The following is a 20,618-nucleotide window of genomic DNA, read 5'->3' on the forward strand; positions in this document are numbered from 1 at the left end:
GTGGAGCGTTCAACTCCGGTGTTTGGGGTCCCTGGTTCGATCCCAGCTCGCGCCGTGTGGACTTTGTGGTGGACAAACGCCGTGCTCGTGGGTTTTCTTGGGGTTCTCTAGTTTTCTCCCACTTTCTTCATTTCACTCATTTCTCATCATCACCGTCTCCTTTAGCTTAACCGGCATAACCGTGGGACGTAAACCTTAAAGATTTCATTTCATTTTTTTTCATTTAGTTTACCCAGTTTCTTAGTGAGTCCCCTTGCACAATTTCAACTAGGCCTCAGTTGTGGCATCCTTATTGGTATGCAACTGTGCACATCATATTGCATCGGATTGAGGGAATATTATTGGTGAATTGACAATGGCTTTCATGTTCTTGACGCTAATTCTTACATTTCCGACGCTTTGAACTCACCTTTACTTAGTATGAGTGCATTTCTGGGTATTCTTCGTTACGTGTTTCCACACATGTGAATAACCCTGCTTCATCTGTTGTGTCCTACCGACACTCCAGATGTCTTTCTAGAGCATTTGAGTGCAAATTTGCTACACTTAATACTCAGAACGTCATTGTTGGCCAGCATCCGTACCTGGTGATTATGCAACCACACACAACGGACATGAAGGTGTCCGCCATTTTGTATTTGTTCCAGATATCAACTTAATACAAACGAATTATTGTTACCTGGTAGAAACCCTATCAATTCATATCCATTTAGACCAATTTTCATTTGGCAGATTATCCGGGACTCCCTACGTTCCTTACAACGACTCTATAGAAAAGCGTCGTCAACCTGGTCCGTCTGGTAAAATATAAGTTACGAAGCGATAATAACTTTTCTTTATGCAAGAATCAACTCAAATATTCAAAGATTATTAGTCTCACCTTTATTGCTTGATATGTCTTAAATATTCCTTTTAAGACCGAAAAATACATAAATTTACTTGACTAGGTCAACACATAACATGTACATAGCCACAACTATCCCATAATAATCTCTTACATATATTAAAAACATTCTTCTTTTTTGTTAATTTAAAATGAACATTCCACTAAGTATATTACATATTTATGAGCACTTTTTGCCCACGGTACAGGTAAATATTATACAAACTAAAGTATTTCGTTATAGAAAATGTCGCCCGACAAAGGGACTGAATATAAAAGTCATGAGTAGGCTTGGCTTTTATATTCAAGAACCACTGGTCTGATTAGATTAATGTTCGTACATTACATATGTTCTTTATATTTTGTTCACACCTCGTATATATCTTCATTATTTTTTTTGGTTAACCCTCATATATATATAAAATATTAGTTATTATCATTCACATAAATACATTTACAATAAATCTTTGATTTCATTAATATTTCTCTTTTATTACATTATTATTTATTCTTTATCATTAAAAACATCGTCGCTTAGAAATATAATTAACGAGGGTGAAACACAAATTATCAAGATTACTAGTTTCGATCATTATTACAAACGATGATGTGACAACTAATATTTATTCTTTTCGGGCGCATTGTATAACAAATAAGTTAGATGTTGCAATTATAATGTATACATAGTAGCACTAAGATGTCATAAATAAAGAAGAATTTCATTCGAGGTAGTTATTGAATAATTGATTTTATAGAATGGATCTTATTCTTAACATAATCTTTGACAATTAAACACAAATCAATCTGATATAAAGTAATTTTTTTGCCTTTAACTAATTATAAATTGAATTATGATTCTTTACATTAATAAGAAAGAATAAAAATTAAACATAACCTACGTTTGAATAATCAAATGGAAGTAAATAAATTTATTTTACAGAAACGTCATAGGAAAGATCATTTTCATAATTAGCATGAACCGGTAAATTGGAAGATAAATGTTCATAGAAATTATCGCTTAAATTTTTAGATAAATGCTCATGAGAACCTACAGCTGACATGGGTTTAACCCCTACCATATCAGCCGCAATTAGTTTAAATTCATACTCGAGTAGGGTTCCAATAGGGTACACTGTACAGCACAATCATGATTATGTCCTGTATTATTGTTTTGTACAGAAATTACTTCAATACCTGGATCTTGATGTGAAGTGCCATCTCTTATCCTTCCATTACTTCTATCCACGTAGTTCGCTGCGTTGGTGGAATTTCTCCATACATTTCGTCTATTTTTAAACCTATTTTGACTATATGGTCTAACATAGGAATTATTACGATTAATTAGGTTAGGCGGATTCCCTACATAACCTTGTCTATTTTGTTCATTTTGATTGCTAGAGTATACTCGTCTTAGGTTCGGTTCATTATTATTCACACTTCGGATATTCAAATTCCGAACAGGGACTAAATGATCTGAATTATTCTTATTTTTACCCATTCCTGATTGTGTTAGATTCATAGCATGGTATTGAGTTTCGTAGCATTGTACAAGCATTAATAAATGACTGAAACTCATACACTGTGTGGAAAATAAGATCTGCTGTAATTTAAATGGAAGCAAATTGCGAATCGATGCAATTATTCTTGATTCCGATTGCAAGGGATTAACAACCTTTAATTCATTATAGACATTTATAACAAACTCTACAATAGATTTGTGCAATCGAGGATTGAAATGTTGATTTCTAAGAGTGGCATCTCTGTTTGCCAGCAAAAAGTCATTTTCGTAATTCGCGATCAATGCCGCTTTAAATTCCTCAAATGTACTAATGTGATCACGTATTGCCTTAAACCATAAGGAACAAGGTGGGAGTAATACATGGGGTATTAATTTCATGTATTGTGATCGGTCGATAGACATTATATTACATTCGTCTTGGAATTTCTCTAAGAAAGAACTAGCATTTTCATTGCACTTACCACTAAATTTACTCATGGCTTTGATTTCGCTCATCTTGACACTTAGCTTTACCTTTCTTTTCTCACTCCTTGTTCTTGTGGTGTGATTGTTCCGGTCCGTAGCGTGCTGTGTCATGATACCATTTATATTTCGTTCATCAGTGATCTTCGGACAATTTTCCTCTAATATAATATCCTCCTCAGATTCCGGCGAAGGCGTATTTATATCCGGTGATTGGGGAAACTCGAAGCGATCACTGCCCAGATTATTGCGATGAATGCTGTCTCTAGCCTGTAACGTTTTAATTTCTTCCTGCATAGTAGCCAACTGGATCTTTTGATGTTTAACGGAAGATTCTATTAACGTTAAATCCTTTTTTACAGCACAGATTTCATGATTTTGATGATCGTGCTTTTCTTGACACTCATCGGCTAACCTTTTTAACTTCTCTTCAAACTGCGAGGATATGTCGTTCATCACCTGGACGATTGTTTGTTTCGTATCGTCTGATTTCAGTTCTATCCGTTCTATTCGTTTACTTAATTCTTCATACTGCTTGCTAGCTTCATTAAATTTCAGTTCTATCTTCTTTTCCATGGTCTGGTTAGCTTCATAGAACTTCTGTTCCATGTTTGTGTTAGATTCATTGAGCTTCTGTTCCATGGTTTGTTTTATCTCAGTCGTCATTTGCATAATTTGTTGCTGCACAGCTAACAAAAGTCGATCCTCAGATGACAAACTTGGTGTTGCACTAATTTCACCTGTATTACTGGTATTAGATTCCTGTTGCACTATTTCACTATCCATTTTTCTTTTAATGACCTTACCGCTTCGTAATACGGTTAAGTTCGTATTCATAAATGGTAATATCTAAGTAAATTCAGCCCTACTTTCCTTCTTCGGGAACTGAATTTTCAAAAGTCCCGGGTTTGGTAAACCAAATTTTTACAACGACTCTATAGAAAAGCGTCGTCAACCTGGTCCGTCTGGTAAAATATAAGTTACGAAGCGATAATAACTTTTCTTTATGCAAGAATCAACTCAAATATTCAAAGATTATTAGTCTCACCTTTATTGCTTGATATGTCTTAAATATTCCTTTTAAGACCGAAAAATACATAAATTTACTTGACTAGGTCAACACATAACATGTACATAGCCACAACTATCCCATAATAATCTCTTACATATATTAAAAACATTCTTCTTTTTTGTTAATTTAAAATGAACATTCCACTAAGTATATTACATATTTATGAGCACTTTTTGCCCACGGTACAGGTAAATATTATACAAACTAAAGTATTTCGTTATATCCTTTGGGAAATCCCTTGCGCGTGCAATGTAGGATTGTGTAACATGCAAAATAAAATACAACAGGTATGACTTCTTCAGTGAATTTTTTACCCGCCCTCTTTACGTTGGATAGTTTCCGAACTATTGCGTCCGAAAGTCATTTTCCCACGCTTTCGGCACCTTGTAGATCCGAAACTATGTCCGATAGCCGAAAGTTCAAGAGACTTTTTTTCTTTTCTCAGTGGCAGGAGTCAGCTCCCAAGAGTTGTAACACTTATTTTGCAACACCCGATATATATATAATATGTTCTCCCGATATATTTCCGCTCACCTAGAAGTCATATCGATCAAGGTATCTTGACCAAAGGAGGTGGGTAAAACGATCTGCCTTTTTCCGCCTGTGATAGTCATAAAAAGTAAAAGTGTTCGTAAAAGCCTGTATATTATATGAATACGAAGTTCAAGCATTAAACGTTACATCTATGTAAGATGTATATGAAACATATTGTAGCAAGTTACCTGAAGAACTCCAGAAACAAAGTATAGTTCTTGATATTCTGAAAGTTTACACGTTTTTATGAATTTCCAATAACAATTTCATTGTGAGGCGCTTCATGAAGTAGTGTGGTTGAGGGGAAGGGAAGGTGTGACGCAGTTCAATCAGTAAATGATAATATGAAGAAGTAACTAACAGATAATATTAAGAATTGGTGAACATTTATTCACAAATGTTATTCCAGATTCATGAAGATCGGCGTATTTAAGAAACTCGATTGTTTTGTACTCACTTTTAATTTTATATTATTACTATTATTATAGCCACAAGTAAAAATTAAACTGTCAAGTATCATTTTTCTATACAAATTTAATTCTATCTAATACTACTCTTTGATAAGTATGTTAATGATAATGTAGTCGTAACGATAATTTTTATTTGGTGGTTTGAATTTTATTTGTGTTTCGTGATAATGCGCCAATCTTCTTCGAAAAGTCTACTGTGCTGTTCTGGACGTGCCCAGATATGGTATCCATCCTAGTTACCAGGCTTGAATAAATTTCTGGTTTCAGTTTTGTTTCGCACTGCGCGATAATATAATTAAGGCGAGGATGTCATTCGCCTCGCCTTCCTACCTTTTTTTTTTTTTTTTTTTTCTATACTTCGGGGAAACTGAGAATATGGCCAATGAAGCTATAGTTTGTTTGTAGCTATGAAAATTATTATGCAGCCTACTAGGTAGCATCGATCACTCGAAGATAGGAATTTTTATACTGTTGCATTTACTTGGTCAAAAGATTTAATCTAACCGAGTGGTTTTAGAAATTTTCAGTTGTTTTAACCGAGCTTAAGCAGGATTCTGGTTGATGATCTGTTGGTCGAGGAATTACAAACAACTTTGGCGACTTTGTTCATGTTTCATAAATAAATATTTTATTAATAACTTCACATTATGGTGTAACTCATTTGTTCTGAAAAAAAAAGCACAAGTGGTAGTTTATTTTGGGGGTGTTTTTAATTTTCTCAAATACAATTTGTGATATTTTGTTGACATTTAACGAAAAATTTTTCATTAATAACCTTGATATATGTCATGTCAGATTAATGACTCCAAAAAGGGTAGATTTTTATTATTTTTAGAACTAAGTTTTCCGAGAACACCGTATAATTTTGTTCGTATTTCACAAATGTATGTTTCAGTAATAATTGCAGCATAACATGATTTAGTTTAAGAGTTTGGAGCGAGAGAGTTTAATGTGTTGGCTTAATATGTGTTTAATGTGGAGAGGAGCTACAAAGTGTAGTATTTTTGCTCAAAACTGTCCGTGGTTCTGAAATTAAGATTATTATTACTATGTTTCATCTATATGTTATTTGATTTTAAATCATTAGTCTTTTGTACACTCATGTCCAAAATTATTGTCGCATGTCTATAAACATGTTGTTGTAGGAATATAATTTGATAACAAATTCGTCCGGTATTTCTTATAATGTTAGTATGTGTATAATCGGCAAAGACATGTATGTGGCAAATTTCATGTCAAAAGAGCAGTAAATAAGAACAATAAAACGAAAATAAAATTTTCTTGTCCATTTAGCAACATTTTGTTTTATTCATTCTAATTTTCATATTTATAATTCTTTTCCTATGAACTTTACCACAAATATACATTTCCCGATTTTACATATAGTGTCAGTATTAAAAGTACCCTGCAAAATCATTATCAAATTATATTCTTACAAGAAGACAGTTATAGATATGCGACAATCATTTTTGACATGAGTGTACATTTCGAAAAGCCAGAACTATTTTCATTCAATGAGCTGTTAAAAAAAGTCATGGATTTTCAGAACGTAACCCTATGAATGTACAATAAAACAAAACACCGTTGGAATACTAGAAATATTTAATTATTTAACTTCACAAAATACATAACTGCATGCTTAGTTGGAAATTCTTATGAGAGAGAATCTTCCACTCTTATCCACACACACAATTACACTAAATAAGTGAATTATATTTGCTCAATTTACATTTCTTAAAGCCAAAGTATTAATATATATATATATATATTTATTTATTTATTTTATTTTATTTTTTTTTTAATATGGTTTCAGGGATGTAGAGTTTGAAAGAGAGTTAGAGTGACTGTTTCCCTTAACAGGACTGAGCAATTAGTAATGTTTTCAGAGAGCTGCTTGCTCTTATTTAATATCGGTAGCTAAATTGGAATATAAAATGATGAATTTTCATGTAATGTATTCTTTGGTTTTGTTTTATCATTAAAATTATTGAAAGTTAAAAAAAACACTAATATTTGAGATATCTTGTTTCCACATTTATAACTAGTCTCAGCAGCACTGAAATTATATTTTTCATTATGAGTGCTGTTGTTTCCTGTCGTAAATGTTCTAGATTGCAAATATTTTATTAATTTTCAAAATACTAATATTTTCTTTCCTTTTTCTTTTCTTAGTGTGAAGCTATAAAAGCAGAAAGAATGTACTTTCTTCCATTGAAAAGTCAATACTTGACGCAAATCATTGAGACATTAGGTATTCAAGAATTGTAAGACAGTATGCTCTGCTGCCTGCAGAGATGAAAAATCATTTTCGTAAGGAAGTTTCGACCAATTGCTCAATCAAATATAAAGAACTGTGAAATTGTAACTGCAGCGCTAGTCAAATTGTCATTATTCCTGTTTTTGAGGAAAAAGGTTTTACATATATTATTTTTATATGCGTGTGATTTTTTTTTATATTCTCTTGAGAATATTCACAGTTTTATGTACATTGTTTGAATGTAAATATTTTTATCCTGGTGGTTGAATTTGGTAGCGCCCCTCTTAATCCTTTGTATTATGTAGGAGTGTTTCGCTGTAATGTGGTACGAATTGCTGCAGATTCGTTTGTCATGTACGAAAGAAATCCACAAATCAGGGACCAAGTAAATGTGAAAAGAGGAAAATTATGTTTGTTTCTTTTTAATTATTTGACAAGAGTATATCTAAAAATTGATATTTTGTTCTTAATTGCTACGATTTTATTTTCTTCAATATTATATATTGAAACAATACACTTTTTGGTCTAAGCACTTCGAGTCTACACTTTGAAACGGTGTTAATACGATAATAATATTTGGTGAATAGCTTACTTTAGAAGCAGAAAATTCCACCAGAATAATAGTGTTGATTCTTCATGATTCGATAACTAAGAAAACATGTGAAATAAAATTTAAACATAAAAAAAACATGATACCACGAGTAAAATCTCTTGAGTAGTTGTTTAATAATATTGTGGTAACACTAAAGAACATTTCGTTTTCAAGGCAGAAATACCTTCAGCACAGTTAAATAAAACAAAAATAAACAAACAAACAAACAAACAAAAAAAAGCTATTCATTATTCAATAATTTTAACATGTTTCTGCAATAAGTGAGAACAAAATCCAAGGAAAACATTTCATTGTCGAACAAAATTGATTTTTTTTTCTAGTCTAAATTTACTTTCCAGATCAGATTTATTGCACCGACCCTTCTTTTAATACTTGTCCGACAACAGAGGATGGACAGCAAATGAGGAGTTATACATAAACGAAAGTAACAAGTGTTATGAATTTTTGGTGCACAAGTTAATAACGCACAATTCCGAAACGCCTTTTATTTAAATGTTAAAGCAAACAATTTAATAATGGAGACATTTTTGAAAGTCCTTGTATCTTAGCAAATCGAGAAAAAATGTATAGTGAAACCATATAATAATTAATATTCATATTTCATAAATTCAGAAAAAAAATGTTACCAATAATAATAGAAATATCTTTTTATATTCCGTGTTAACGTACGGAATTATTTTTTAAGGTAAAACTTGTTGCAAACTATATTACTATTTTTTCTATCTATATTTTCGAAAACGTTTCATAGATACTAGCTACAGTCCATTCTGAAACTCCATTCTTCGTTTTCGTTGAGTTGTCGTTGATGGGTTTCTTGATGCGATAGTAGACAGTGCGACGCATGACTGATCGTGTGTTTTTAGTAGAGGAGTGTGTCCGTGTGACTATCGTGCAAAATATGAGATACAGTCTGAATACAATTTAATGTATATGTGAATTATTGACCCCCTTCGAATCTAGTATAATTTTTGCCATTGTGATGTACTTTCACCATTTTCTTCATTATATGAAACGCTGTATTGAATAATCCTTCTTAATCTCAAAATATGTGTGTGTTTGAATTGATAACAGTTCAGAAATAGACGCATGCGTTCAATACCAACGCTAACCAATAAATGGCATAGCTCTTAGTGTAGATACTGAAAATTTATATATATAATTCAATTATTCTCGTTTAACAATGAAATCAAAAGAACTTGTAGAATGAAAAAGGGAAACCAACACGGGCAGAGTGGGTACGTGCAAAATTTCTACTCGTGTTTGCTGTGCCTATGGAAGAGCGAAGAACACAAAATGTAACTCACGTGCGACTACCTATAATCATCAACCTGATCAATGAGCCCTTGCCATCTTTCCGGTAGAAGATGAATCCCAAAACTCCGCAGTATTGAACTCACGTAAGGCAAATTTTACAGCCTCTACATCAGCAAAGGTCTTTCCAATGAAAGAGGTTTGCAAAGCGCGAAAAAGTTGGAAATCTGTAAGGGCTAAGTCACGGGAATAGGACGGCTGAGTAAAACCTCCCTACCAACGTCCATTAATTTCTGACGTGTCGTCACTGCAGTATGTAGCTTAGCGTTATCATGTTGGATAACCCCTTGAAAGTTAAGACCTGGCCGCTTCGATCACAATGATTCCTGCAGTATGTCTAGTTGTTGACAGTACAAAGTCGCATTGATGATGTGATTAAGTTCCAGGATCTCCCAATGAATTATTTCTTGGACATATTCGACACATTCGACAAAACCTTGTTGGGATTAAGTTATTGTTTGGACGTCGATGGACGAAGTTCGGAAACGGGACACACAGTGTTGTGACACTTCACGTTCTAGTACATAACCCACTTCTTATCTCCTCTTACAACCCATGTCAAGGAGGAGTAATTTTTATACTGAGAAAGCAAGGAAAACACATGTCGAGACTTACCCCTCTCGTTGAGTTGCGCTCATCTTGTGTGGAAGCAAATAATCGAACTTTGTGATGAAAGCCAGGGTCACATGAACTTTTTTTTCACTGCTGCCCTGTGTATTGGCAAGGTTTCCACTAATTCCCCTGCAGTTGGATTCGGACCGACTGTAATGGCTTGGTCTAGATCCTTTTTGGAAAACGCTGATGGACACACAGATCGTGGTTGATCTTGACAGCTTCTGTCGCCGTCCCTGAATTTTCGAAACCATCGACGACATGTGCTTTCATTTGTTGCATCCTCACTATACTCTTTCCTAATGTTGCGGCACGTCAAAGCTGCACTACTCTCCTTATCGAACTCAAACAGTAAACAATGTCTGATCTGTTCTTTATTGGCCCCTATTTGATCGACACAACACTAATTACGTGCCACTAATACATACTGCCTACTCTTGCTGTAATGTTCTCTCGATAACACGACCACCGATTCCAGCTCTTGGAGCGCCTTCTGTTCGGTTACAACACCTTTCACCAGCGACCTATCAGAAATGGGTAGAACTTTTGGAGTACTCAATAATAGTTCAAATACAAACAATGTTTTTACCTGAAATTCTGATTTTCGTTCTTACAATACGAGAATATCTTAATTACATTTAGCAAAATCCTGATAAATTCAATGGAATCATATAGATCTATTTCAGTGACTAAAATTGTGCAACAGATTCTCTTAAAAATCAGCAAGCTCCTATGGGAACACCTTATAGTCCCTAAAATATTTAAGTAAACTAAAATGAGTAATTACTTAGATACAAGGGCTTTGCTTAAAAAAAAAAAAAAAAAAAGTGCGTTTTCATTATCGGAAAAATTGTTCTTGGATTTTGTCTGTGGTTGACTAGAACATGAATGTATAATAAAGTAAAATTTGTTGATTTCTAGGCGAAAATTAAAAGTTAAGTTTCCAAATTTGTGAAAATAGTATTACAATAGTTCTCATTAAATCTTTTGATAGCTGTAACTTGCTTAGATACCTAATGTTCAGTTTGAGATTGAACTGTTGAATTCACAAATATACACTATGAATTTCTAGAAAGGAACAAACCGGATTTGCAATACATAATGAAATCTGTCTATGATGGATCGTGGTTGTTCTTATTGCTGTAGTTTCAATGGATGTAGTTCTTATTACTTACTGCTGTTCTATACATTTTATATTTTTTACTAAAGCATCAAATGATGCAGGTCTGTGTTCTTTCCTTTCAAACGATATATCATGTAATGTGCCAATGTAGTTGCGAGGTATAAAACTCAGCAATAATGACAGATCAATATCGTTATCATCTTGCTTAAATTACTGGAGGAGTTGCCTAATTCAAACACTAGAGAGATGTTACCGTAAGTTTTATGACTATGGATATGGGCGAGTTAATCTTTATTCTTAAGAATTACAATGGTTACAATTAAGTTGTGATATTCTGTTTTTCATTCACAGCAGCTTGCAATAGAATTGGCGTGAATTTGAATTTTGAAACTTATCTAGTTATATACGTGACGTAAAATTATGTATTTTGAAGGCAAGAAATCTTGAAGGCGAGTCAACTTTTAAGTGTTATCTTCTCTTCAGTATAAAAACCTCTGGTGCATGAGGCCCCTGGTTCGATCCCCGGCCAACTAAGTTTGTGGTAGACAACATCTTGTCCGTGGGTTTTCTCAGGGTACTTCCGTTTCCTCTTACGTTCTCATTCCAGCGACACTTCCATCATCATTCACTTGCCTTAAACATCGTTTCCTTTAGCCAAACTGGCAGAATCATGCGACGTTAAACTGAAAGAAATTTCTTCAGCATAAAAGAAAGTATCATACCTTGCACTCTTCAACAGAAGTGAGTTTCTGTTAACTTGAGTGGAATTTATTGTTATCCGAGGATCTGCGTAACAAAGTCTTCCATTATCATGTGTATTAAACATCTCATTTTCCACAGTAAAGCTAGAACTACTATAAGACACGCTATTATCAAAAAGACAACAATGGCATAATAATGGCATATTATTGTTTATTGTAACTATTAATAAAATTATGACACAGCATCGACATTAATAGGAAACGGAATATTAATATACACATCCTCAAAAGTTGACTACCTGCTTATTATATTTTCACTCTATAGAAACACCATTATTGTTACATTTTTCATACTAGTATAAAAGTAAAAGCGAAACTATGAACTGCATTAAAATATTAAGCCTTCAAATCGACCAAAAGCATAATTGAGAGGACTGTAGCTTCCATTTCTCCGACGTTTGAAGAATAGAGTGAATCCCTGTCTTCCTATTATAGTAGTTTATCTTTGGAAATTACCAGTACAACAAGAAAAGGAAGAGCGAAAAAGGAGGAATATTTAAAAGAACAACAGCTTATTTGTGTGGCATTCAACTTTTGTGGATGAGTGTTGATTATATTTTTATAAGTTTCCACATTGTAAGTTACAGGTAACGAATTTTAGGAATTTTACTTTCTGTAGAAATAAATATTGCAAATGCAAGAAGACATACCACAGAAACTTATTATAATCGGGAAAGGTTCTTGTTCGTTCATTTAATATTTGCACGCCGAAATGCTCGTGGTCATGGATTTTTGTTTTGTTTTGTTTAGGTGCAGGAAAATATTATGTAAATGTATATGGATTGGTATCACTTCAGTAAGGCATTTCGCAAAAGATATGTAATTTTTCTTCGATGTCGTCTGAAAAGTGTATTACTGTAAATTTTACTGCAATAGTCCTTTGAATATCTCGACCGTAAAGTTTAAATATGCAATTTTATTGTATTTATAAGATCATGAACTTCACGTCCAGCATAATATCATTCGAACAGACAGCGTGTAAAAGCTAGCAACCCTGGACGAGAAGGGTTCTTTTGACCGTTCTTAAAAGTTGGAGCAATTGATTGTGTTGTGAAATATCCTGTATGGTTGTTAAAATTGAAACTGGTGCTTGAAAGCAAGGCTTTTCTATCAGTGTGATTGAGCTGATACAACTATGTCTTTCTCTTTAGATATGTATTTTGAATGAATGCGCTGATAAATTATTTTTGATGTTGAATTAATTATTTTATAAGAGAAATAATGTTACCTCAATTTTTAAGCAAATTATATTTAGAGAATCATTCCAGAATGTTAATTTGCTTTATAAATTTTGTATCGGCAACGTTGAATAAAAATTATATAAATATCTTATGTTATTCCTTTATACTTTTCTGTCTGCTGATTTTTAAATTTTATTAGTAATAGTAGTCCTGTAAGTACTGCAAAATTTGTATCGTTGATTGCAAACTGGGGTGTCAACTTTTTCAGTTTTTCACACTTTTATGTCCTTCATACTCAATTTTATGTCTTTCATACTCAAAATGCTAAATGGGACGGAAATTCTACACCATCTCATATCAGTAAATTTATATTAGTTACGTGGTATTTACTAAATTTCACATATCAAGTAGTCAGTTTTATATTGCTTGATATTTTTAATTATTATCTAATAATTGAATTCTGTTACAGGACTCACGCTGCTTAGCTATAATTTATCTAATTCTTTTATAACGAACACGAATTAGCTCCAAGCAGAAGTCCGTAATTCAACATCCCTCGAATGTCATAAGAACGTGGATACAAACTTAGTGATTACTCTCATGAATCAAGTATACTTACACTATGCGAGTTTGGAGGTGGAGTAATATAATTCGCCTCAAAGTAACCCATTCTAATTCTTCAAAATTTTCCTTAGTCCAAGCACTGCTGGACTGTTCTTTTACCTTGGAAGAATATTCGTCGAGACGTATCATATTTGAATCAGTTAATGCAAAAAGGCTTCAGTCAAATAAATTTAGTTTTGAGAAAAGAAAAGCATTGCAGTTTTGAAACTAAAATCAAACTTTTGTGTATGTGTGTGTGTCTAGATAAGAATTACATTAATCGAATGTTGTATAAGAGAACCATTTTTATGCTCATTTCCATGCAAATAATAATAATAAGTGTTCGCTGCAGACTGAAGCCCTTCTTGGATGTAATTTTATTTAGTTATTTTTTGCTCTTTTTTAAACACTAAACTGTGTTAAGACTTTTTTGCTAGGTTTCAGACGTTGGAGGTCTACCAACCGAATGACACGAAATCAATAGCTATTGCCACTAACATATAAAACAAATATAATTCTCCATGCAGGGAAGGCTTCAGTCACTGACCCAAGGCCATGTTGCCTAGAATAATCGAAGTTAACATCTATTTATAAAATGTTAATGAAACTGGAGCTTTTTATGCATAGAAACATAAGTGTACCCAATAGGAACAAAAATCAGATGTTAACTCAATTTCGCCATTTTGGTGACTGAAGCTCTTTTTTCATAAACTAATTCATTTATGAAAAACAAAGACTTTAGTTATCACAAAATAAAGAAACTTAAGATTTTACAAATATAGCCCAAGAATATGTTTTGATTCAGTTTGTGGAAGAACTGATACCGAGAGTAATTCAGAAGTACGGCGCAAACTTTCGCCAGTCTCTTCTTACTAAAAAGAACTAAGTGTTTGAAACATGTTTCTTTTCAGAAGCTTAAGATGTAGAAAGATCAGCGACTTGTTTCAAAAACTGTTAATTCGGAAACGTATAGTTGTACTATAGTTGCTGCCACAGAACTTAGGAGTTAGTCGCAAAGTGACAGACAGAGGTAGTGGTGTTTCCTCCAAGTGTAAGTTTGTCACTAGGTTTTGGAGTGACCAAGCGTGCACATGTATTTATACTTTTGTATTATGCGAGAAGTTTTCTCAGCTTCATCTTCCAATTTATAGATACGTTACAGAATGCCTATTCTTCGGACGTTAAAAATAAGTTTATGAGGAAATATTTTAAAAAGTGTATATACGAACTTTTTGTGGTCTCCAAGGTACTTGTTGATGCATGTTTGATTTCACTGGTGTTACCTAAACTCACCCAATCGTTTCCTAACTTTCCACAACGTTAACACCAAGTCAGATCAGTTTCTCATACTCTGAACTGATGAATTCATCCAATTTATGCAAATTATCAGGCAAAACCTTTATGAATACAAAATTGGAAATTAAAATGTTAAAGAAATTGGTTCTTTTCCCCTTTAGAAGTGGAATTTTCCAAAACTGAGACACGTGGTCACTTATTTTTAATGAGATCTTTATATGCTGACTTTCATACCCCTAACATGAAATTGAGATACTCTATTTTTGGGAACCAATTTGAACTACTACTGCCCCTTAACCTTGATAAAAATACGGCTCGAGTCGAGTAACAACCATACTTAAAAAAAAATACAAATAATTCAGCCGTTTTGCCGTGAAAATGATACATACAATGTCTATTTAATTTTTATATACATAAATTGTTCAATTTTACTGCCAATACTGCTTGCTTTTGCTGCTCGTTCCTGGCATTTGGCAATGTAGTCCACCGACCATCAAGCTTGAGCCTCATACTTGATATACCTATTAAAAGAGAATTGTATCTACTTAAAAACACAGATATAATCGACAGTTCAAAATTGAATGGACAGTAAACTTAATAATTAAACAAAACTTATGCATTTATAAAGCACGCACAACAACTCTTACCTCGCTCTGAAGAATATCATCTTATAAGAAGGATTTAATTGATTTAAGATAGCCCCGTTGTCCATCATTGTCCACCTGTCGAGTTACATGAAGGTAATAATAGATGTTTAAATGTAAAAGAAAATTGTATTCGTAAAATTAATTCATACCCAAGTAGAGATGCAAGGTTCACGAAAAAAAAAAAAAAAAGCTGCTTTTGTAGAGGGAAAATAACGGAAGTTTTTGTTTTATTTCCACGGCCTTTTGTCTAGGAAACTTAAGCTTTTTAAAACATTTCAATATTAATGAAGAAATAGTGCATTCCATCTTTCTTTTCCTCTTATAATACAAAAATAATAATTACTGTATTATGAAGAAAGAAAAAGAATTTAGGAATCAAAATAGGCTATTTGACAGGCAAAAAAAAAAAAAAAAAAAAAAAAAAAAAAGAAAAAGGGGGTAGTTTGATAAACGCAGTAAATTTCCAAGTTCCAATGAATGTTTTGTAGAACTATTAGAGTAATGTTAGACAACATTTTCTTTTTTTAAGTAAGAGCTCTAACAGTGTTAAGAGTAACTCTTCTGAAAATGTTGCAGTTTCATGGAATAAAATTACCATGCATAAATTAAATGCATTAATTTCCAATTTATGGATAAACTAAAACTTATTAATTTGTTTTAGAAGTTCGAGAAATTTTATGCAGGAGCATACGTGCAACAAGTGACGTGTATATTATATATGGTCTATCCGGAAAGTAAGGATACTGACTAGTAAGTGTAGAAAACACACTTTATTTGACAAAATCCACCTGGTACTCTTCAAAATAAGAACCTTGAGCCTCAATAAAGCGAGCCCAGCTATTGTTTTCACTATTTGTAGGCGTCCTGGATATATTTTTCTGGAATCTCATTGAACGCTTTTAATCCTCGGAAACAGGAAGAGGTCACATGGAGTATTTGCAAATGTTCAGTTAGAATTTCTTGAACTTGTGTTTTCCGAATCCATAACTCTTTCATACGCAGACTTAAACGCCATTCAGTATTCAATAAAACACACCTCAATTAACATTAACGTCCGTAACCGTCGTCGATGGGCGCCCTCACCGTTCCTCGTCGTGGACGTCGTCTTGGCCGCATTTTTAGGTTTTGTGTCATTTGAACACTCGCGATCTGCACAATGCATCATTGTAGTATACTGTCTTGATCATGTTGAACGTTTCGGTAGGAGACTTCCTCAGTTTAACGCAAAATTTCATCGCGTAGCACTGCTTTGCTTTATTATTGATGTAACGCAGTGACAAAACAGGGGTACACTGTCGAGCCTGTCCACTTGGTTCGACCGTTCAAAGCTAATCGAGCTCTGTCGTGTTGTGAAGCTGATGGTTCCCATGCCATCGGTTTTCCGGCAAGCGCACATACGAACAACGCCGCAACTTTGTCTCCTTACTTTCCACCTTGGGTGTTTATATGTATGTAATGTATAACGGCCAAAATTAATTATCGACGACGTTAAAAGTTAGAGGGGAAAAAGTTAAAACCACTACCCCTATTGACACGATATACCAGTAAAGAAGGGAGAAATTCTGTGAATAATGAACTTTAGGTCCCGTGTTAAATTAACATCGTGCTCAAATAGCGATTTATGGTCTTTAATTTTGTAAACCGAACTCATTTTTAGGTTCTAGTAGGATATCTGAAACAGTAAATCTTTTTCTCAAATGATGAATGAATACCGAGGAAAAACTTTTTAGCATCTATTTCTTCGTTTATGGTAGCTTTTTCTTACCAATCAGTTTGAATTTAGGTAACTTGTAAAACACATGACAAGATGTATAACTTTCAGGCATTTTGTAAGATAGATGACAACCAAAATAATAACTGGGAGATGGTGGGTTGCACAGCTAACCCTTACCGGCTACCAATGAAAACCAAACCCCAAATTGACCGCAGAATTCACAAGGGCTGAATGTTGTGAATGCACTTTTTTAATTCTAGAATCGACTATAGGCTAGCAACGGTGGTACCTGAATAAGAAAATCATAAGTTTAAGGCTGACTGCAATATGAGACAGCCAATCCGAGGCAGAGGAGATACGGAGAGAGAAACCTATTTCATTCATTGCACATTAAATACAGTCAGTGTGTAATTGAGGAAGAGGTCTGACATATAAAGGCGTACGAGGAACGAAACCATAGAAAGAACTGTAATTTGTTATTTAGAGAAGACAATCACTGGGAGTTTCGTACTATTGTGATGTGTTGATATTGTTTCACAAATACATTATATTTCAGCCTGGAGCTTGTTTATAAGAAAAAGTAAACCGAAGCGAATTATATTGCACAGATATACTAGACGTGAAATAACGTGACGTTTCATATTTTCCTTCAAAAAACGTTTAGGTGGAGCAGAGGCCCCCTACAAATTTATTACAATAAAATGTCAAAATTAGTGATGAAGGTGGTTCAGAAGCCCTAAAGTTAAAAAAAAAAGAAGAAATGGCGCGTATACTGTAGCTGTCGCATTTATTCCATTTTCCTTACAGTTATGGGTAAAATTCTGTTAGTAGTAAATGGAGATAAGAGAAACCAATCCACTTATGGAGAAATTTCCAAAATCTATATATATAAAATTGAAAATCACTATGTTTGTGACTAAATCTCCTGAACCGCCCGACCGATCTCGATCAAATTTGTAACATGGATGAGGTTTGAGGCTGGGCTGGTTTTAGGCTATTTACTTTATGTAAGAACTGAGGGGAGGGGGAAGGGGAGGAGTATAGAAAAATAAATAAAACTTAACTCCTGAACCACTCGACCGATCTTGATCAAATTTTCAACATAGATGAGGTTCAGGCCTGGAATCGTTTTTATGATTTAAATTTGACGGAGCATCGTAGGGGAGAAGAAGGAGGCGAAGATATATAAAAACCAATTTGTATAAGACTGAAAGTGACTATTTTTGTAACAATAACTCTTGAACTATATGACAGATCTCAATCAAATTTTCAAGATACATCAGCTTCGGGTCTGGAAACATTTTTGTAATTCCAATTTAACGGTAGATCCTAGGGGAGGGGGAGGAGAGGAGGACGTATAAATAAAAAACTAACAAAACATAATAACTTTTGAACCACCCAAACAATCATCATCAAATTTTCAACACATATCAGGGTCGGGCCTTGGGTGTTTTTTATCGTTTCACTTTGACGAGCCAACCGAGGGGAGGGGGAGATATATGTTAAAAAAATTAAAATTAAAATGACTGCCTTTGTGATTTCATCACTCTTGAACCACCCGACCAACCCAATCAAACTTTTAACATACATGAGTTTAGGGACTGTAATTGCTTTAGGCTATTCACTTTGACGATGCAACGTAGGGGAGGGGGGGGAGGAGAGAAATTTAAAAATGATCAAAAATTGCCGATATTAGTGTTGAATTCATAGTTTTCGGGGTCGACGAGAGAAACAGTGACACTTCTGATGCTGTTCCAATCCAAATAGAGCCCTGGTAATTGGGGAGGGGAAGGATACAACGGATTAACATTTAAAAATGATCGAAAATGACTAATAGTGTCGAATCTATAGTGCTAGAAGTAGCTTAGATTAACAGTGACAATTCTGATGCCGTGTGCCGCAGCACGGAGGAGGGGGAGAGGGAGCTATATATAATCGAAAATGACCAATATTGTCCATAGTTTTCGGGATCATTTGGGATGAACAGTGACATTTCCGATCCGGTTTAAATCCAAAATCAGCCCCGCCACTTGGGGGAGGGGGAGGAGAGATATTTAAAATGATCGAAAATGACTTAGGTATATTAGCGACATTTTTGGGGGGTCACTGAGATGAACGGTGACACTTCCGATGCCATGACCCGCAACGTGGGGGTGGGTGATATATATATATATCATATATATATAAATGATCGAGACCAATATTAGTGTCAAATTCATGGTTTTTGGGGTCGCCGAGATGATCAATGATCTTCCGGAGCTGTTTAAATCGATGCCACTAAAAACGAAAAAGCATATTTCACGGGTACTAAACACATGAGATACAGAGTTGTGCATTTAAATTTTCATTTCAGCCCAGCGAAGCGAATAATATATGCTAGAACATAATAAAATAATAAAAATATAAGCAAAAAACAAAATTATGCTCAGTTTGGCCTATCCTGGCAATCATGCTTTAGAGGGATTTTGCAGTAACAGAGCATGATTGCCAAGGAAAATTGATGATTGCCAGAAAAGATCTGCATCAAGGAGCTGAAGAGTGGAGTAAAATACTGAATTTGTTGGTTTAAATCTAGTGTTTAGATTGTCTGCCAAATATAAACTAGCGCCTGTAACCAAGATTTCGATCGCAAATGTAGAAACAAACAGGAAAACTCTTGTCTTGAGGTTGGAAGTGACACTCACCATGTCAATAAAAGAAAGCAAAACCCTAAAACAGAATATGAACCAACAACAATCCACGTGGTTAAGTGGGTAGAGTAGTGGACTAGAAGTTTTTTCTACTATTTGACATCAGACCGAAACCCATCCCATCACATCCCACCTTTCTTTTTTACAAAACATTATAGCAAGTGTATAATTTTCATGTTAATAAAAAAACCGAAACAATACAAGTTCTTGATATTTGCCTTTAATCAACGTATTTAGAGCTCTTTCGTGGCTAAGCGGTTAGCGTACACGCCTTTGACGTGGGAGACCCGGGTTCGATTCCCGGTGGGAGCTTATATGCTTCGGATTCGACGTTAATCAGTAGGTCCCGTCTCATATAGACTCGGTGCTGAAAGGGACGTTAAACTCAAAATCAACTCCACTCGACGTATTTAGTCAGTATTAGAGTACTATTGGTAACAGGGGTTGTTTTCAGTTTATGGTATTGTATGCATACTCCTCCCTTCCCCGTTCTTGCACAGCAGACCAACTTCAACTAACTGCGGGTTTGTGTGAGCCAGGAACAGAAAAAAAAGAAAACATAAGCAACATGCAGCCTCTGCAATCTGACCTACAGCGAATGAAATAGAAAAGTTTGGAACATGAATACTTTCAAAGGATAGCATATGTATGAACGATAATCATACCATTCGTATAAAATATACCGTAGCGTGAACAACTGATATTAAAATGATACAAAAAGCAGGCATAAGCTATTTTTTCTAGGGTAAAAATACATTAAACTTATCAAATTTTTGGAATGACATTATCACGATGGACGTGCGAAAACAATTTATTAAGACCCTGATATGGAGCGTGGCGCTTTACGGATCGGAGACTTGGACATTGAGA

The 20,618-nt window shown here is 34.2% G+C and overlaps 1 protein-coding gene across 1 annotated transcript in view; it reads left to right on the plus strand.

Moving 5' to 3' along the window:
- The window catches only part of LOC145688477 (ER degradation-enhancing alpha-mannosidase-like protein 1), a 90,669-nt gene extending 77,725 nt beyond the window's left edge, over positions 1–12,944 (plus strand). Inside the window, exon 10 of the mRNA XM_081762762.1 lies at positions 7,113–12,944. Coding sequence (XP_081618888.1) covers positions 7,113–7,208 — 96 coding nt within the window. The 3' untranslated portion in view covers positions 7,209–12,944. The remainder of the gene's footprint in view (positions 1–7,112) is intronic.
- Positions 12,945–20,618: the final 7,674 nt, after the last annotated feature.

Source organism: Thermobia domestica, chromosome 6 (genome assembly GCF_964235325.1).
Source record: "Thermobia domestica chromosome 6, izTheDome1.hap1.1, whole genome shotgun sequence".
In the NCBI taxonomy this organism is placed as follows: Eukaryota; Metazoa; Arthropoda; class Insecta; order Zygentoma; family Lepismatidae; genus Thermobia; species Thermobia domestica.